The sequence below is a fragment of the Mauremys reevesii genome, linkage group 9 (genome assembly GCF_016161935.1).
Source record: "Mauremys reevesii isolate NIE-2019 linkage group 9, ASM1616193v1, whole genome shotgun sequence".
Taxonomy (NCBI): domain Eukaryota; kingdom Metazoa; phylum Chordata; order Testudines; family Geoemydidae; genus Mauremys; species Mauremys reevesii.
In genome coordinates this window covers 78190345-78206597 of record NC_052631.1, presented here as the reverse complement: position 1 = coordinate 78206597, position 16253 = coordinate 78190345, and the positions used below count along the sequence as shown (strand labels likewise).

Sequence of the window (16253 nt, the reverse complement as noted above, 5' to 3'; positions counted from 1 at the left end):
CTGAAGACCAGGGAGACCATGGCATGCCAAAATGCAGAAACAAAGGTAATAAACAATGATGGAGTCATTCTAGTAACTTGTCAGTGCTGCCTATTCTGTCTGTTTCCGTAGTAAAGTGTGTGTGTGAAGGGGTACTTGATGATGGATTTAAATTTGACTCCAGGACCCTTGTTGCTAATGTCCAGTCCCACTCATAGGCTGTGGAGAGTGGCACCCATTTTCCTCAATGGTCTCCTTACTGATGTCTTTCAGCTGGTTTCCTCCAAAGTGGAGGAAAGCAAACTTCACAGCAGCCTGGAACAGAGCAAAGCTAACTGCGCAGACTTGCAGAAAATGTTGCTTGAAGAGCGAAACCAGGTGGCAGATATAGAGGCTGAGCTCCAAAGTCAGTTGGTGATGCAGGAGCAGCAACATCAGGAAAAGGTAAAACCCAGGGGTGAAGGAGTACCATGATTAACACTGCATGGCTTCCTTGGGGTTAAACATAAGCCTTGGAGCTGCTCTGCAAAAAGGTTCCTAAAGGTCTGCCCATGAAGAAGAGTTAAGGGCATGATCCTAGATCCAAGTGCCTCTTTCCTTAAGAGAAAAAGGGTTAAATTAAAATCAGTTTGCAACCTGTCTCTTAAAAAAAACACAAAAATCCCAAAACAAACCCAAACCTATTTTCATGAAGCTTTATTGGCCTCTGGCTGGAGACCTGATATAATTACCCCCTAGGAAGTCTCCCTCATCTGTCTTCTGATTTCCATTTCTAAAGTTTTAATGATGCTAAATGATCTTGCTGAAGTAAAAACAGAACCATTTTATTCAGTTCCATTCAAAGGCACAAACTTGCTGCATCTGAACACAAGGTGTTGTTTTCAGGTGGGTCCAGACTACTCTCATGCTGTGGATGGCAAAGAACTAGCTTACTTGTCTCTCTAACCTGTCTGCCTACTAGAGATTGCCCACCACACCATCTCTTCACCTGCCCCCAAACCTCCAGCTCTACTGAGAATGTTAAGACTGCCAGGCATGCCTTTAGGGGTTTATCCCTTAAAAGCATGTTTTGTCACTGTCTGCATCCTTTTCATCTATGCTGTGTTAATTTGCCTGTAGGTTCTGTACCTGCTTAGCCAACTGCAGCAGAAAGAAGCAGCAGAGAAGAAGCTGGAGGACTCCCTAACCGAGCACGAGCAACAGCTACTTGAGCGGCTCAAGTTCCAGGTAGATTGGCTGGAGGTGGACTCAGCTGTGGCAGGTTCCCTCTTCATGGAGGGGTCCCCTGGTGCAGGAGCATTTTATATGTGGGTGTCACCCCATTGCCCCTGCTGTAGCAATGCCAGCTCCTTGCCATTGGCTTCAGAGTGGCTGAGTAACAATGGAAATTATTCATGCTGCTCTCCATTTGTAGATTAGACTTCTTGGAGTAGTTGCTGTAGATGGCTGGAATATTAGGCCTCTAGTCTTTGTTCATAAATGCTCCTTCCAAAGACAAAGTGACAACAGACTTGCCTCAAAGACCAGTTTCCACAAGCCCAACATCAGCTGCTTTTCTGCATGCTCAGGCCAACCAAAGGAATAGTGTTAGCTCCGTGCTGAGTGCAGCCTTCAGTGATGAAGGGCCTTTTGGGGGGATCCCACAGTGGGAATGTTGAAAGCACCAGCTCCAGGGTGGGCCCTACAGTAGCAAACAGCAGCGGAATACACTATCCTCTCCCTCAAAGCTACTAGAGTTTAGTATAGCAAATTGCTAGGGAAGAAGAGAGCTGGCCGAGCTACTGAAGCAGAGCTTTCCGAGCCTAGCTCAGAGATTGTCCCTGAAGGGTAGGGAAGGTGTTAAAAGTTGGGAGACCGTAACATGAGAAGAGGGAACTGTTGGCCTGTTTGGTAGGATAGAGGAAGTTAATTGACGGTGAGGCTTGTATTCTTCCTGATCTCAAAACTGAAGGCCCAGTCTCCTGTTGGAGAATGGTGAAGAGGCCACCTCTGTGGATGTGGAGACGCAGAGCACTCCTAGGCATTGAGCAAGACCTCCTCCTGACTTAAACAATCTGCTAGAAGTTTGGAAGCAGTTTCTACCTCTCCGACCCTAAATAACCCTACAGATTTCATCCTTTCTTGTGAACAGGATGAAGAACTTGAGAAAATGAGGGAACTTTGTGAGAAGAACCAAGAGCTTCTCCAGGAGAATGAGTCCCTCAAACAGGTAGGGAAAGGTGTGTGCATAGCCATCTGGCAGCTTATTGGTGGCACGATTTGTTAGGTTTGGCTACTTATGATGCAATGAAATTCATCTTCTTTTCTAACAGAAGTTAATACTCCACCAAATTGCCAGCGGACAGAAGCTCCGACACATTCAGCAAATGCCGACTCAGTCCCCAGATTCTCCCTTTGATTATATTCCACCCAAGGTAAACAACTGCCATGTGCTAATTGCCACACTTCTCTGTGGATGATCAGGCTCTGTATGGATAAAGATACTGACTAACAAATCTTTCGAACTTCCTTCTTACACCTGAGTTGCTTTATTAAGCTTATTTGTTCTGAAGACTGGGGTAGATGCATCATCTGCCCTAGGCAGGCCCCAAGGATTCTCCCTATCCTCCTCTTTAGAAAAGAACTAGAATCCTTTTGTAACCGGTTGGCACTGTTGCTCCTCTTCTGTCTAAAGGAAGCTGGCACACCTTGTATGTTGATACAGTTTACCTTGTCCCCACCCTCATAAGCAGGCTGTTTCCTCTGCAGCACTGCCAGCGTTTGCTGAGCCAGGGAGCAAGAAACCAGAAATCAAGTATAGTCTATGGCCTGCCAATATGCTAACCACTAGCTATTGGAAGGAATCATGTGGTGATTTAGGATCACTTTTTTATAGCTGCGTAGCATGGGGCAGTGCACCATTAAAGATAATAAGCTAAACCAGCTGCTGCTTTGAACTGTTAAGAATCCCTGCCAACCTGATGACTTGGCACCTCCCTGGTCCTGCAATTCTCTTAGCTGTTCAAGTAAGCTGGGTGTGATATGTTGCTGGGACTCTGGAGTAGTTCAAATTCTGACACGTTTGAGACCTCAAACCATCTAATTTTCATCTGTAGCCAAAGATTCGCCGTCAGACAACTGCAAAACCCCGTGCACAGACACCAGAAATGGATGTGCAAGAGCTGTTCTCTGAATCTGAGGAGTCTGGAGGGGAGATGGATGATGCAGAGTGGGTGCCGATAAAAGCAGCCAAAGGATCCAAGAAAAGCCTATCAGGGGTATGATCCAGTTACCTTTCTCTGCCTCCGGCTTGGGTTACTAGCTCTGATTGAGGGGACCACTTACATGTGTCATGATGCTGCTTGGCACATGCAGAATGAAACGCAGCTGAACTGTGGGGTTTGCACTGGCATTCTGAAGCAAAAGCCACTCACTCCAGCAGCACCAGAGGGCATTTAGTTGTGGCCAGTAGTACTTTGGATGGATGGTTTGTCTGCCACCCACTTGAACACTTTTTAGATAGCAAAAATAGCAAGTGCTCCAGGGCAGCTGTACATCTTGCGCATCAAAGGAGTTTGTAACTCTCTGAACTGCTATGCTTGTGCATGTGGCTGTTCCAGAAAGAAGCTGGCTAGGATTGCAAAGTCCCTCTGCAGACAGTCCCAGCTATGGTGTGATGCCAAAGAAGCTGCGGGGAGAAGATGGGTGTGGAACACTAAGCACTACATGTAGATTGGGAAAGGGGGGCAGAAAAGAAGATGAGTGAGGTAGAGTGGGAGATGATAGAGGCAAAAATATTGATGACACTGGTACCATGCAGCTTTCTCCACAAGCAGTGATGGGTACCAAATGAAGCACATGCATACAATTAAAGAATAGCATTTGGGAGGTAGAGAGATGCGTTAAACTTTGTGGGAACTTCCCCTTCCTTCCTGGTTCCCGTAGTGATACCTTGTTCAGGCTCTTGCTCTCCACTAAGATTTTTGAGGGAGAAGCAGTGTGGACCGAGCTTGCATGTGCTGAACACTTAAGTCAGTAAGAACTAGTGGGCCATTCTAAGCTTCAATTTCCCCAAAGCCAGAGCTCTGATCCCCTATGAAGGTTGACTGCCTTCTCCCTCAACTCTTCTCTTTTTGACAGATACACTTGTGTAAAATCTATACTCTGCATGTAGCTTGCAGATGTGTCAGGCTCCTCAACTGATCTGAAGGGTGGGGGCCATCTGCATTGAAACTGCTGCTTGGCATCAAAGGGAGTTTGTAATTCTGAACTGCTGTGCTCAAACCTCATTTAAAAACTTGGCACTTTCAGAACCTCCAGGGGTGAGAGTGGCTGATGATACTTCACACTTGGAATATAAAACTGTGCCACAAAACCAATGTAGCCCTTTTACTTCTGAACTGGGATGTGCATTAGCTTTATCTGGGAGAAACTCTAGTTTCATGCACTTAGACCTGTGAGTGAGGCTGGCATGTGTAATGGGGACATGGAGAGGTCTCAAGCTTGAATTTGGCCTGGTGAGGTGATGAAAGTTATTGTGATGGTGCTGAAACACTCCTATTCAGAATGAACATCTACCCCGGGAGATGGCTCAGTGGGTCACATGATCACTTGCATCTCTTTTCTGGGGATAGAGTGGCATGAGGTGAGGGTCATGGTAACTTATGCAATTTGGTGTCCAGTACTAGCACTGGTAAAGATCCTCTGACTGCTGTGGCTATCTAGAGACAGCCCTGCAGCAGTGGAACTGTTATTACCTTGAGCTCTCTTCTCTTAAGTGTTCCTGCCGGGGCCGATGTGGAAACAGGCAGTGTGGCTGCAGGAAGCAGAAGCTAGGCTGTACCGCAGGCTGTAACTGTGATGCAACAAAATGTAGAAACCGTGATTCTGGCCTGCTGGTGAGTACTACTGCATTTGGCACTTGGACCTTGGTGCTGGATGCACCCAACAGCTACCCGATAACTTCCATATAATCTAATTCAGAAAGGGCATCCACAAGCTAGTGGTGCCTACGCACACAACTTGGCAACGTAAGGTCTATCCCTATATTGGAAACAATTGTAAATGTCACTGAGTATAATCCACCTGGTGTATCTTGCCATGTTAGTAGCTCCACCTGCTTTGCCATCCTGCAGGATTAAAGTATATGAATGTGGGAGTCTTCCTACTGGTCTCCAGTCTTTTGGGTTAACTTGCTGCAACCTGGAAGATGTTTCTCAGAGGATAGGTAATGGTAGTCCCTTCTGCTTGGTAGCAGATATGAACTTGTGCCTCTGGTCCAAACTGTACAAAAAACTTACTCCACTTCATTTATTTACAGCTTTTTAAAAACATCCAACGAGGAACTTACTGGTTTTAGCGACCTCACAAACCATCCTGGACATTTGAAATTCCAAACAGTAGCCCTATCTGCCTTTTGCATTTAACTAGCAGTCTGGTACTGGGAGGCTTCTGCTCCAAACCTCCTCCTCCTCCTCTCCCCCCCCGTAACCTAGAAAGCAAAATTAGCTGATTTTTTTGATCCCTTATAAGGCAACTGGTTCTTCAAGGCGATAACATGTGCCTTCTAGTGCCCATGCCACTTTCTCTAGAGTTGCTGTTCACAGCAAGGGGAAGTAAAATACTAGGATCCATAAGTCTATTTCCTAAATAAGATTTATTGATGGGGCAGCATTGGACTAGGCTAATGTGCTTGTCTGTCCCTCAGGATGGTCCTGTGAGTGAGGACCAAACAAGAGATTCTGAAGGATCCTTCAAACTGGAAGATCCTACTGAAGTGACTGCTGGGGAGACCTTCTTTGAACCAATATGTATCACTCCAACCAAGAAGGTACAAATCAGAAATGGGGGAGCCTGGGTGGAATTGATTTCCAGCCACTGGCTGCCGTATCTTGTTCCTGGCTAGCAGTGGGCACTAAATCAGGAGAAAATTCACGGAGACAATTTCACTGCCTCTGCCTCTTGCTTATCCCTAACCTTCTGAGCAACCTGGGAGAACTAGACCTTTTTTGCTCTCAAATAAGCCATTGACATGTTGGCCCTTTACCTGGCTCAACCTCACCCTAACTGATTCCCAGTGTCCGTATGCCAACTAGGTACACTGGATTCGGCTCCCTCCCATCCAACTTTTCTCTTTCTGCTCCATTTTATAAATCTCTTTAGGGTTTTGATATGTAAAGTAAAGAAAATAGAGTAGCTTCTGTGGATTACCATTAGTGACTGGGGAAAGGCAGCTGGCAATTGTGGATGTCTTCAAGTCTCGGGGAGGATTGCCTGGTTTCTTTGAGTGCTCTGGCAACTCAAGCTAATAGCCTCATTTTCTTACCAGGTCCTGAAAGAGATCACTGAGCAAGATGTGTTTGTCAAGAAGGCCAACACAGCTGCACTCTTAATCAATGGAGATGTAGAGTCCCAGGAGAACCAACTGCCACTAGTGAAGAAGAAGAAGCGAATGTTGAGTAGTAGCACCAGCTTTTTCTCTGGCTGTACCCCCATCAAAGAGGAGGACAACTGAGGGCAAAAGAGACTACCTGTGACTTTTAATGTTACCATGTTGCACTTCCTTTTCCACCTCAAACATTAACTCTTACATGATTAACAGGATCTATTGCTACAAAATAAAACTTCAGAAGAAACAAGTCTCAGGTGCTGGCTATGATATGGGTGTCAAGGCATAGCAGCTCTCCCTGGGTTGTTTGTCTAGATCTGCCTGAGCAGATGTTCGCTGTACCAGAACAATGGAGGGAAGTGCTACTTTCTCTTTGGAATATTAAATGAGCAGAGTAGACTTATCTAACCCACGCATTCCAGTTGCATCCTGAACTGTGAACAGTTTTACCTGCAGTGTTCTTAGAAGATCATTTTGAATTGCACTGGTCACTGGCCCTTTCTTCAAATGCAGAAAAAGGAATTTCTGCCCAAGTTTCCATGTGAGCCCTCATGGTGCTTTTATCTCAGTGAGGCACTGTTTGTAGTCTTAAAACTAGCTAGCACAACAAACTTGTCAGTGGGTGTGCTCCCTCTAGGCCACTGGTGCCTCATTAATAAAATGACTCTCACTAGCCCTTGTGTTTTGTGAATATTAGTAATTTTAACCTATTTTAATTTTTGTAGCTTTAATAAAGAAGTATGAAAATGTATAAGCTCTCAGTGCATTATCTCCTGAGCGATTCTAACAGCACCTGTTCTACAGAGCCTCAGTAACTTCCTAACCCAAGCTGATCTGACTAGGCAATGGAGTTTGATCATGTCAGTGGGATAACTGCAACTATCAAAGTTCTTCTCTGACTACATGCCCAATTGTACTCCAATGGATGTAGTTAGTAAAACTTCCAGCAACTGCTCCAACCAAGTACAGGGCTCAATAGCTAATAGTATTGTTCAATAGCTACACTTTGAAAGAACAGGGAACACAAATGGCATTGTCTAACTCTATTCCTCTTAACCTACAAGGAAAAAGTACTGCCAGCTGTACTTGCTCCTGTTTTACTACAGCACCTTGGGTTCTTACATTGTCCATGCCAGGAACTAAACTACAGGGCCTGCTGAGGCTGAAGCAGTGCAGCATGCTCTAGCTAATCTAATGTACAGATGGCTCCTTTGCCAGAGGATGACTGTGACTCAAATAAGCAGTTATCCTTTAGGGAGAATATACCTCAAATGCATACAGTTGTAAAAGAATGGATGGCTGTTAACTTCATGAGCTAAAACCCCTCTTCTGCAGGTACTTAGTAGTTCTGCTATGGTAATTTGACTTCTCTGAACAAACATGAGAAGTGAAGTTCTGGAACAGCTTTCCAAGGGCAGCAGTGAGCCAAAAAAAAAAAAAAACTGGCTACAAGCCTGAGCTTGTAAGTTGTTCTTGGGTGGTTTTTTGTTTTTATGGAGGGGGGACTGCCTATGTGGCATGTGACCATCAGTGACAGACAGTAGCAAAACATCTCCAACTGCTGGAGATGGGCTACGAGTTACTAACAGAATTCTTTCCCTTGGTATCTGCGCAAATTGCCAGTCACATCTTCGTACATTTTGAAATGCTCAGGGTCTTCCTTGAGTGGGGAAAACCTTGACACTTCAGCCCTACTCTTCTTCCACTTTGGAACACTCCTTAGATTGGTATGTGACTTTTTGGCTGACTACAGTTACTAAAACTGCAATCTAGAAGCTACTTTCTAGGGGTGATTAGCTTACAGCACTGACTTGTGGAATGCTAGGTAGTTATTGCTGCAACAGGGTCAGGATCTGACATAACATTAACTAAAGCAATTTGAATGATCTTCCAGCATTTCCCAGTGCTGCATGCTGCAGCTATGCTACTGAAAGTGGTCAAAGTGGCTTCTTGCACGAGCACTGTTAATAGCTAACTTGTGCATCTAATTGCTCCAATGCTGAGACTCTCCACTTCATATGGTGTGCCTTGCACCAAACTAGACAGTATACTAGGAAAAACATCCCTCCCATTGAGTATCAGCCAAAAAATACAAAACTGAAGATGCAGGATAAGTTTCTTTATATAGGTTTCAGGGTAGCAGCTGTGTTAGTCTGTATCCGCAAAAAGAACCAGGAGTACTTGTAGCACCTTCGAGACTAACAAATTTATTTGAGCATAAGCTTTCATGGGCAACAGCTCGCTTCATCAGATGCATAGAATAGATCATACAGTAAGAATATATATATATATATACACACACACAGAGTTCATGAAAAGGTGGAAGTTGCCACCAACTCTAAGAGGCTAATTAATTAAGATGAACTATTGTCAGCAGGAGGGGAAAAAAAACTTGTGATAATCAAGATGGCCCATTTCAGACAACTGACAAGATGTCAGCTATTTCAGCTCTCACAAGAGATGGCTTGAAAGAAAATACGACCCTGCAAGCAATGATCATTTTAATAATGAAGCTACCAGAAATCTATTTTGTAAAAGCCCAAATGTTTAGCCAGTTTGAAAACAGGGCTTAGTCACCTTTAGCTAGAGGGCTCTGTCCAATGATTGTCATATGTCCTACCACAGTATTGCTATATTAATTCTCACCACTTCCAGTAGTAATCAAACAGTACAAGTTGCACATTCACTGTCTTTAAACAAATCTACTCTACTAACTTTAGCTTAAGAGTAACAAGGTACATGACCAACTTCTGCTGATGAGACAAAAGAGCTCAGTTATCCTGAGACCCAATACAGCTACACCCCTGCACATAGCTTAAGAGTAAGCAGTTGCACAGTAACAAAGGTTGGACCATATTCCAGGAAAAAGGGGTTCATTTATCTGAAATACTACCTCCTCTTTGCATAAAATAGTACAATCCAACAGTTTTTCAATGGCTACAGTGAATATTTTTCAAAGAAAGTTAATACTGATTGACACTTAATAAAACTATTTGCTCATCTGTTTTAACAGAGGCTAAATTTGTTAGTCTGTCTCTTATCCCTAGGTACATTAGGATCCTGTGAACAGCACAAAGTAGGTAGTTAAAAATCAAAGCCACTGCCATTATGTACTTCCCTCCTCCACCATCCATGATGTTCTAAACTCTTTGTAGCAACTCAAGCTAGGGATCACTGCAGACAAGCTTAATAGGCAGCTGCAGTTGAATGGGAGGATATATTAAAAACAATATGCAACAAGGTAAATTATGGTGTTCCAGATTTGGGGTGGCATGAAAACACTTCATCTGAAGAGACAGATTAGGAGTAGCAGTTCAGGAGCAGAAAAAGAATGTTCTTAAGAACTAAACCAACACTTTTTCCCGGTTATTTAAAAATTGACACCAACTTCAAACCTAGTTTAAAAAAATGGTCCTTTCAAATTCTACACCTACCTCTGAATCCTTTTTTAAAATTCTCTTAAACAGTATAGTAAGAAAAGCATCTGGCAGAAATTGAACTCGTCAAACCTTCAAGCATTTCTATTTGAATTACACGAGAGACAGTCAAGAGGAGAGGGAACGACGTACATAACTATGGTACAAGACAGAAACCCTGAATAATAATGAACATCATGGTGAGCAAGCACCAAAAGAGATTTTGAATCACAGACAAGGTTAAAAAACAGCTTTTATTGCAGCATCGTTCTAGCAATATCATTCTTCTCCTGATTCCATTAACTCTGAATATTTACACATTTTCTGTCCACAATTTGTGAACAACATTTTGGCAAGTTCCAACTCGGCATCAGACTCAATATGAATCACACCTCTGAAAAAGTATGGAGACTGGACTGTATCCCTTTATAAATTATCATAATCGTCATCATCTTCATGCTTCCTTTTCAATGGATTTGCCTCAGTGGCTGCATTCTGTGATATCATATTTGTAGTAATCAGAATGTTTTTTGATCCAATTAATGAAGGATTAATCAGAACATTCTGAACTGTAGGTGTAGTAGGCGTTGCTGCATTTAAAAGGAAAAGAAAAAGTTTATTAGCTGCCAGCATCACCACACAAGTATACAACTTCAGGTCCTGTTCAGAAAGAGCATTTAGTGTTTCAAGCTAATAAAAATATAGTTTCCAATTATAAAACATGTAATACCCCAAAGTAGAAAGTTGTGCTGCATGCTAATATTCCTGTTTATTTTCATTAATGTTCAATAAAGTTTCCATCACATAATTGTGGATTTGTTGCAAAGCTTAAATGAAAATTTGCTATATTGTTTCCTTCAGGTTTTGTTAGTATTAGTACTCTGGTTGCTTGTTTTTAAATAGGCTTAGTCCTTAAAGGGCATTTTTGCTGTTTATGTTTGTTGAAGTAGGATCTATGATGATTTTACTGATAAAGAGATAATTAAGAGAATTTGTAATTGTTTAGTAGCAGAAAGTGAATTATTTCAATAGCCAAGTAAAACTAACAATGGCTTTGATACATTTGTACTGGTTATATTAAGACTAAAGAATTGAGGACCAAAATAAAGTTGAAAAGGCAAGCTTAATGCCTTCTGAGTGGGTGGGTGGGTGTGTGTCTCTCTCTCCCCCTCCCTCCCCCCAGGTTTTTAAAAGAGCAAATGGAAGAAAAAAATTCCATCCTGTGGCATCACATTAACCACAGGGTCATTAATAGGGTTAGAACCTCTAGATCCACCATGCAGATCTCTTGCTCCTCAATAAAAGTAAACCAAAATAACCAATATATGTGGTTTTATAAGAAGAAGAAGTGGTGTAGGTCTCAAGACATCTTATGTTATACCTGATTTGACTGTTGTCTGAGAGGATGGGATTTGTACAGTAAACCTTTGACCTGTCAGCGATACCGGAGTGCCAACTTTTGTTGAAACAGCTACTGTTTGTGCTGAAGGAGTTCCTGAAATACACAATGATTTCATTTGAGGACTCAGTGCAGGTAAATATACAACTCTTTATATTACATAAAATGTCTTCAAAGACTGAACTTGCTACTTTCATATAGAAAAGAGATACACCGCTATCTCGATATAATGCCACCCGATCTAACACGAATTTGGATATAACGTGGTAAAGCAGTGCTCTCGGGGGCAGGGCTGCGCACTCCGGTGGATCAAAGCAAGTTCAATATAACACGGTTTCACCTATAACGCGGTAAGATTTTTTGGCTCCCAAGGACAGCGTTATATCAAGGTAGAGGTATATCAATATACATTGATATTTCATGGCTAGGTTTGATCTAGATCCTAATGATGGCCAGATATGCAGAGAAAGCTGTGTGCAGCAGCATGCATACATTTGAGTATGAACACTAACAGTGAAACTCTCAGGTGGCAACAAGCACAGGCACTCACAGAGGTAGACATGCACAGTTACATGTATATATCTGGTTCAAAATAGCTCAGTCAGTAAAAATGTTTCAATCTATATAGTTCAGGGTGTAAGCCCTCCTCAGAATGCAGTTTGTGTTTTAAAAAAAGTCATTCAACTAGTTCATTTTTCTCTCCTGAAAAAGTGCTACAGTTTCCATTTTATAGAACAGGTCAGAAAGACAAGAATGGTATCATCCTAGATACTAAATACAAATGGTCTAGCTTTGGTAATTTACAGAGAAACTTATTTTCATTTAACTTCCATTACACTTTTCTAAAAACCCATTAGGTTGTTAGGATATCAAAGTTCATTGAAATGGTGAGTTGGATGTTATCTACTGTTCCTTAAAACATACTCCAAGAAGGTTTTTAAACACGTAAGAATATTTTTCAAAATTCAGAACTGCTCCATAGATTTAAAGTTTTTTCTAAGCAAGGTCAATATGGCAAACCATAACTGAGCTCTCTCTCTTACCTAACGTAGGCGTGCTAGGTCTACTACTTACAGCACCAACACTTAGTCGGGGTACTGTTATTCTTCCCGCAGAGGAAGAGACCTGTAGAGACAGAATATATGCATTCAGACTAGAATCACCATTTCAGTGTTAAGAATCATTGATTATGTCTATGATAGCATATGAACGCTCTGCAACATGGAAGAGTAACAAAATATGAACATGTGATCATGCACAGCCTATTGCAATGCAACACTTATGTCACAGAATTTACCCACTGGGACAGAGGTTCTCAAACTCCTCACACTGTGAGCTACATCCCAGTAGAAATGCACAAAAGTTCAAAAACTATCTTTTAAAAACTTAAGCTGTTTGAGTTATACAAGTGTAAAATAAATTACATTAAATATTTAATTTTAAACACACCACTTACAGACTAAGGCCATCTAAAACTTTGTTTTGTCTCAGGATGAAATTTGTTACTCGGGTAGTGTTTACAAGGGAAGTGTTGCTACATTTATAGCCGTGTTTTAATATTGTGGTAGCACTAACCAATTTTAATATTGTAGTTAAAACTACTAACCAATCATTTATACCGAAACTGCATTGCTAGTTTTGAGTAATACTGAAAATTATTGTACTATTCACTGTATACGTTGTGACGGTACCTCCTATAAGGCTTTATGGAAATATGCTTAGAATGTGTTTTATGGTACATATGCCATGTAACAGATCTCAAAGGTTATGATCTACTGAATGCATTAATCCTATTTGCATGCATGTATCATTTTTGTATTCAAAGTTACAAATGTTGTGAACATTGGCTGTATACTTGATTTTTAAGTAGCCTTCGTAGGACATTTGGTCACTTCTTGGGACACGAATGTGCAAGTTAAGTGCTCAATCTGGAAGCACTTAACAGACAAAAGAGCTTGGAAGACTCCACATAAGAAGTTTACCTGAGGACGTTCAAGGTAGCATGTGGCTAATGGCTGCTACCTGCAAGTCCTGAGTCATGCATGGGCATGTGACTTGCCCATGTGATTCCGAATCTCCATTTTGTGACTGGATTCTACACAGGGGATTTATTTGGGTTTAGACACCATTGGGAGTTGGGCTTCTGGGTGTCAAAGACAAGCACACTTCTGTGAGCTGCTTTCAGGTAAACCTGTAGTTTTGGGGCAAGTAATTCAGACTCTGGGTCTTTGTTGGAGCAGATGGGAGTGTCTGGCTCAGCAAGACAGGGTGCTGGAGTCCTGAGCTGGCAGGGAAAACAGGAGCAGAGGTAGTCTTGGCACATCAGTTGGCAGCTCCCAGGAGGGTTTCTGTGATCCAACCCGTCACATATGTGACCAACAAATACTATTATTACATTAATAAGAAGCAATACAATTTATTTTGATTTGCTTTTTCAGTACAGTAAGCCATTGCTTTGGCCTATGCAAAAAGAATCTAACCAAAGGATAAGTCTTCACTTTAGCAATTTGTTTATCCAGAATAGCTTTGTTCAGATTCTGTGTCTGAACAAAGATGACTTTCTGCCTTTTACCCAATATTCCAGCTGAGCTGACTGAATGGTCCACCAGGATACACCTAACCTGAAATCCTTTGTGATAACCATTAAACACAGCCTCTTTTACACACACTATTAAAAGGTAATTGGTGGAAAGAATATCTGTACGCAGTAGGTAATTTTAGACAATTGCAGAATTAATTAAAAACAGAATTAATTTCAATATACTTTAGCACCCAGAAATCTCTACTAGTATGTGCACCTACGTTTGTACCTTGAGAAAAACTGAATAATTTGAGCATCATGTTTAATAAAATGTCATTATCAAACAAAAATCCCATTTGGCTCATAAAACTCTTACCTTTTTTTGCAAGGACTTAAGTCTGTAATTTGGAGCTGTTAAACAGTATCTATCAGGTGGCAGTCTGGGTCCAGAATACGGCTTTATCAATGGCAGGGGGGTCTGATTCTTTTGTCTTGCAATATCTAGCAAAAACTAGGGGGAGGAAAGGGGAAATAGTTATCAATACATACATTCTTTTGTTATATTATGATTCTCTGAATAAGCTTTACTTACATCTCTTGGGGGAGGAGAGGTAAATGACTGGTCTGTTCGACACTGGATTGCTAGTCTCACATCATCTGCATCAACACTGGACTTCTTAGCATGACTTGAGTAAATTTTTGCATCTTCCAATATAGTAGTCACATACCCTTTGAAGAACAAAAAGGAATATCTCCCCCTGAACATGTCTAAAAAATAACCTCTTTTCACAAAAATTTAGTAAAAAGTTCATGTACTCTACACGTTTTCCAGAAACTATGCAACAATATTATTTCCTGATACACATTCCATGAAACAAAAGATCAATTTGTCTCATCACAATCAACAATACATTTATCAAGTGTGACAAAAATAAATCCTTAAATACCCATCTAGTTTTATTTCCAACAGTTCCTCTTTTCCTTCAAAACATTTTTTTAAACAATTGTGCTTACTGAAAAGCTAACAGCAATGGCTTGTGCAAGACAGTACAAGTTTTTCTATCAGGCATTTGTTTATGTACATGAAGCCTAGCATGCAATATCACTCCCACTTGTGCCACAGTCCAGGGCATCTCATCAGCAACATCTGAAATTGTGCCAAATAATGTGGTGGGTTTATATATATATATATATATATATAAATGGCAATGGACTCATTTTCACTTTTGTTCTCATGCTAAGATTGGAGCCAAAAATTCCACAGGTGAAACTCTACAGCAGCAACACACTGCGCCACAAACCTTCTAAACATCCAATTATTTTTTTCTGTTCCATACATTGGAGAATTAGGAACACGAAAACTGCCACACTGGATCAGACCAGCAGTCCACCTAATCCAGTATTTTGTCTGCAAGTGTCCAGAACCAGATGCTTCAGACAATGACATAAGATCATCCTGATCTCTGCTAATCAGAAATTGGTTTAAACCCTGAAACAAAGTTTACTATACTAACAGTCCCTCTTATTGGTCTCCAGTTTTCCCAGGACTTTGATCATCCTAACTGACTTTCTCCGAAGCTCCTCCACTTCTGCAATAGCCTGTGTGAGAGAGGTGCCCAGTACCGGCTAGGGGAGGTCACACCGGGAAGGCAGCGCAGTGTGTTCTGTAGGTAGCACGTGCGCAACTTACTGTACGCGAATTCCAACATCTGATTGATCACCCGGGGTTCATACTCCGTGATCCCCATGTCCTTCAGGATCTGGGCCATAACCTGCGTTTGGGAAGAGAAACACAGCGTGAGTCCATCAGATCCGGCGCTAACACCCCGCTGCCAAGGGCGCCAGGGGCTGGGCACACACCGCTTTGGGGCTGGCGCCCCCAGCTTCTCCGCGCTCCTTCGCCTGAGCAGCCGCCGAGCACCTCCACCCAGCCCGGCCCGCGACGCCCCCACTGGGAGCCCCCCGCTACCTGAGCATCCTTAGGCGCGCTCTTAGGAGACGCCATCTTGCTTTGCTCCATAGCTTCCGGTCAGCTGACCGGCTTATTTCCGGGGCTGCCGTGTGAAGAACCGCCCCCGGCACGTTCCTGTTGGGCATGCGCCGTGGAGCGTCGTGGGGCAGTAGAACCTGCCTTTCGGGGGAGCGCTGGGGGTGGGTGCCAGCAGCCGCGAGACCGGGGCTCTGTGGGCGCGCCAGGCAGGGGCAGCGCGAGCGCGGGCAGCCCCGCTGCCGCTCGGAACGGGCTGAGGGCGCAGGCGGGGAGCCCCGAGTGCTCGGCTTTGGAAAGAGCCTGGTGGCTGGTTGTAAAGCCAGTCTCGTGGTTTGCGGTCGCCTGACTCGTGACGTTTGTATTGCTGCGGTTGGTCGCTAGTGTTGGCGACCCCAAGTGTATAACAATAAGGAGTGGGGCCCTCCAAGTCGTGCTTAAAATTAGTAAACGAAAGGTTCATTTGATTTGCCTAATGGTGTCTGAGCCTTTGGCCTGCTCTTGTGTCACAGATTCAAGTTTTTCCTCTAAGGAAAGCTGAGATCCTCACCTAACCACATGCCTCCAGGAGCTGGGGCTTTCAG

General features: G+C 42.7%; 2 protein-coding genes across 6 annotated transcripts in view; one reads left to right on the top strand and one right to left on the bottom strand.

Moving 5' to 3' along the window:
* The window catches only part of KIF4A (kinesin family member 4A), a 42299-nt gene extending 35280 nt beyond the window's left edge, over positions 1–7019 (top strand). For all 4 annotated transcript variants that reach the window (XM_039487462.1, XM_039487460.1, XM_039487463.1 and 1 more), the window contains 8 exons: positions 253–423; positions 1099–1206; positions 2111–2188; positions 2292–2393; positions 3075–3236; positions 4737–4856; positions 5666–5788; positions 6287–7019. In XM_039487462.1, the coding sequence (XP_039343396.1) occupies positions 253–423; positions 1099–1206; positions 2111–2188; positions 2292–2393; positions 3075–3236; positions 4737–4856; positions 5666–5788; positions 6287–6472 (1050 nt within the window). In that variant the 3' untranslated portion in view covers positions 6473–7019. The remainder of the gene's footprint in view (positions 1–252; positions 424–1098; positions 1207–2110; positions 2189–2291; positions 2394–3074; positions 3237–4736; positions 4857–5665; positions 5789–6286) is intronic.
* A 2191-nt stretch (positions 7020–9210) lies between these two features.
* Positions 9211–15771, bottom strand: TAF9B (TATA-box binding protein associated factor 9b). Of its 2 annotated transcripts, none has more exons than XM_039486915.1 (7): positions 15652–15771; positions 15373–15454; positions 14275–14411; positions 14059–14193; positions 12205–12286; positions 11144–11257; positions 9211–10352 (listed from the first exon to the last, which is right to left on the bottom strand). In XM_039486915.1, the coding sequence occupies exons 1-7, from the start codon at positions 15700–15702 to the stop codon at positions 10189–10191; spliced, it is 765 nt and encodes a 254-aa protein (XP_039342849.1). In that variant the 5' UTR covers positions 15703–15771; the 3' UTR covers positions 9211–10188. The 2 variants fall into 2 exon arrangements, with proteins under 2 accessions (XP_039342849.1, XP_039342850.1); XM_039486916.1 differs by lacking the exon at positions 15652–15771 and adding an exon at positions 15543–15637.
* Positions 15772–16253: the final 482 nt, after the last annotated feature.

Coding starts and splice junctions, on each gene's coding strand:
- TAF9B (XM_039486915.1), bottom strand. CDS start 15,702: ATGGAGCAAAGCAAGATGGCGTCTCCTAAGAGCGCGCCTAAGGATGCT. Junction 14,412..15,372: donor GATGTTGGAATTCGCGTACA/GTAAGTTGCGCA, acceptor TGTTCTTCAAAG/GGTATGTGACTACTATATTG. Junction 12,287..14,058: donor TTAAGTCCTTGCAAAAAAAG/GTAAGAGTTTTA, acceptor CTGTCTCTACAG/GTCTCTTCCTCTGCGGGAAG.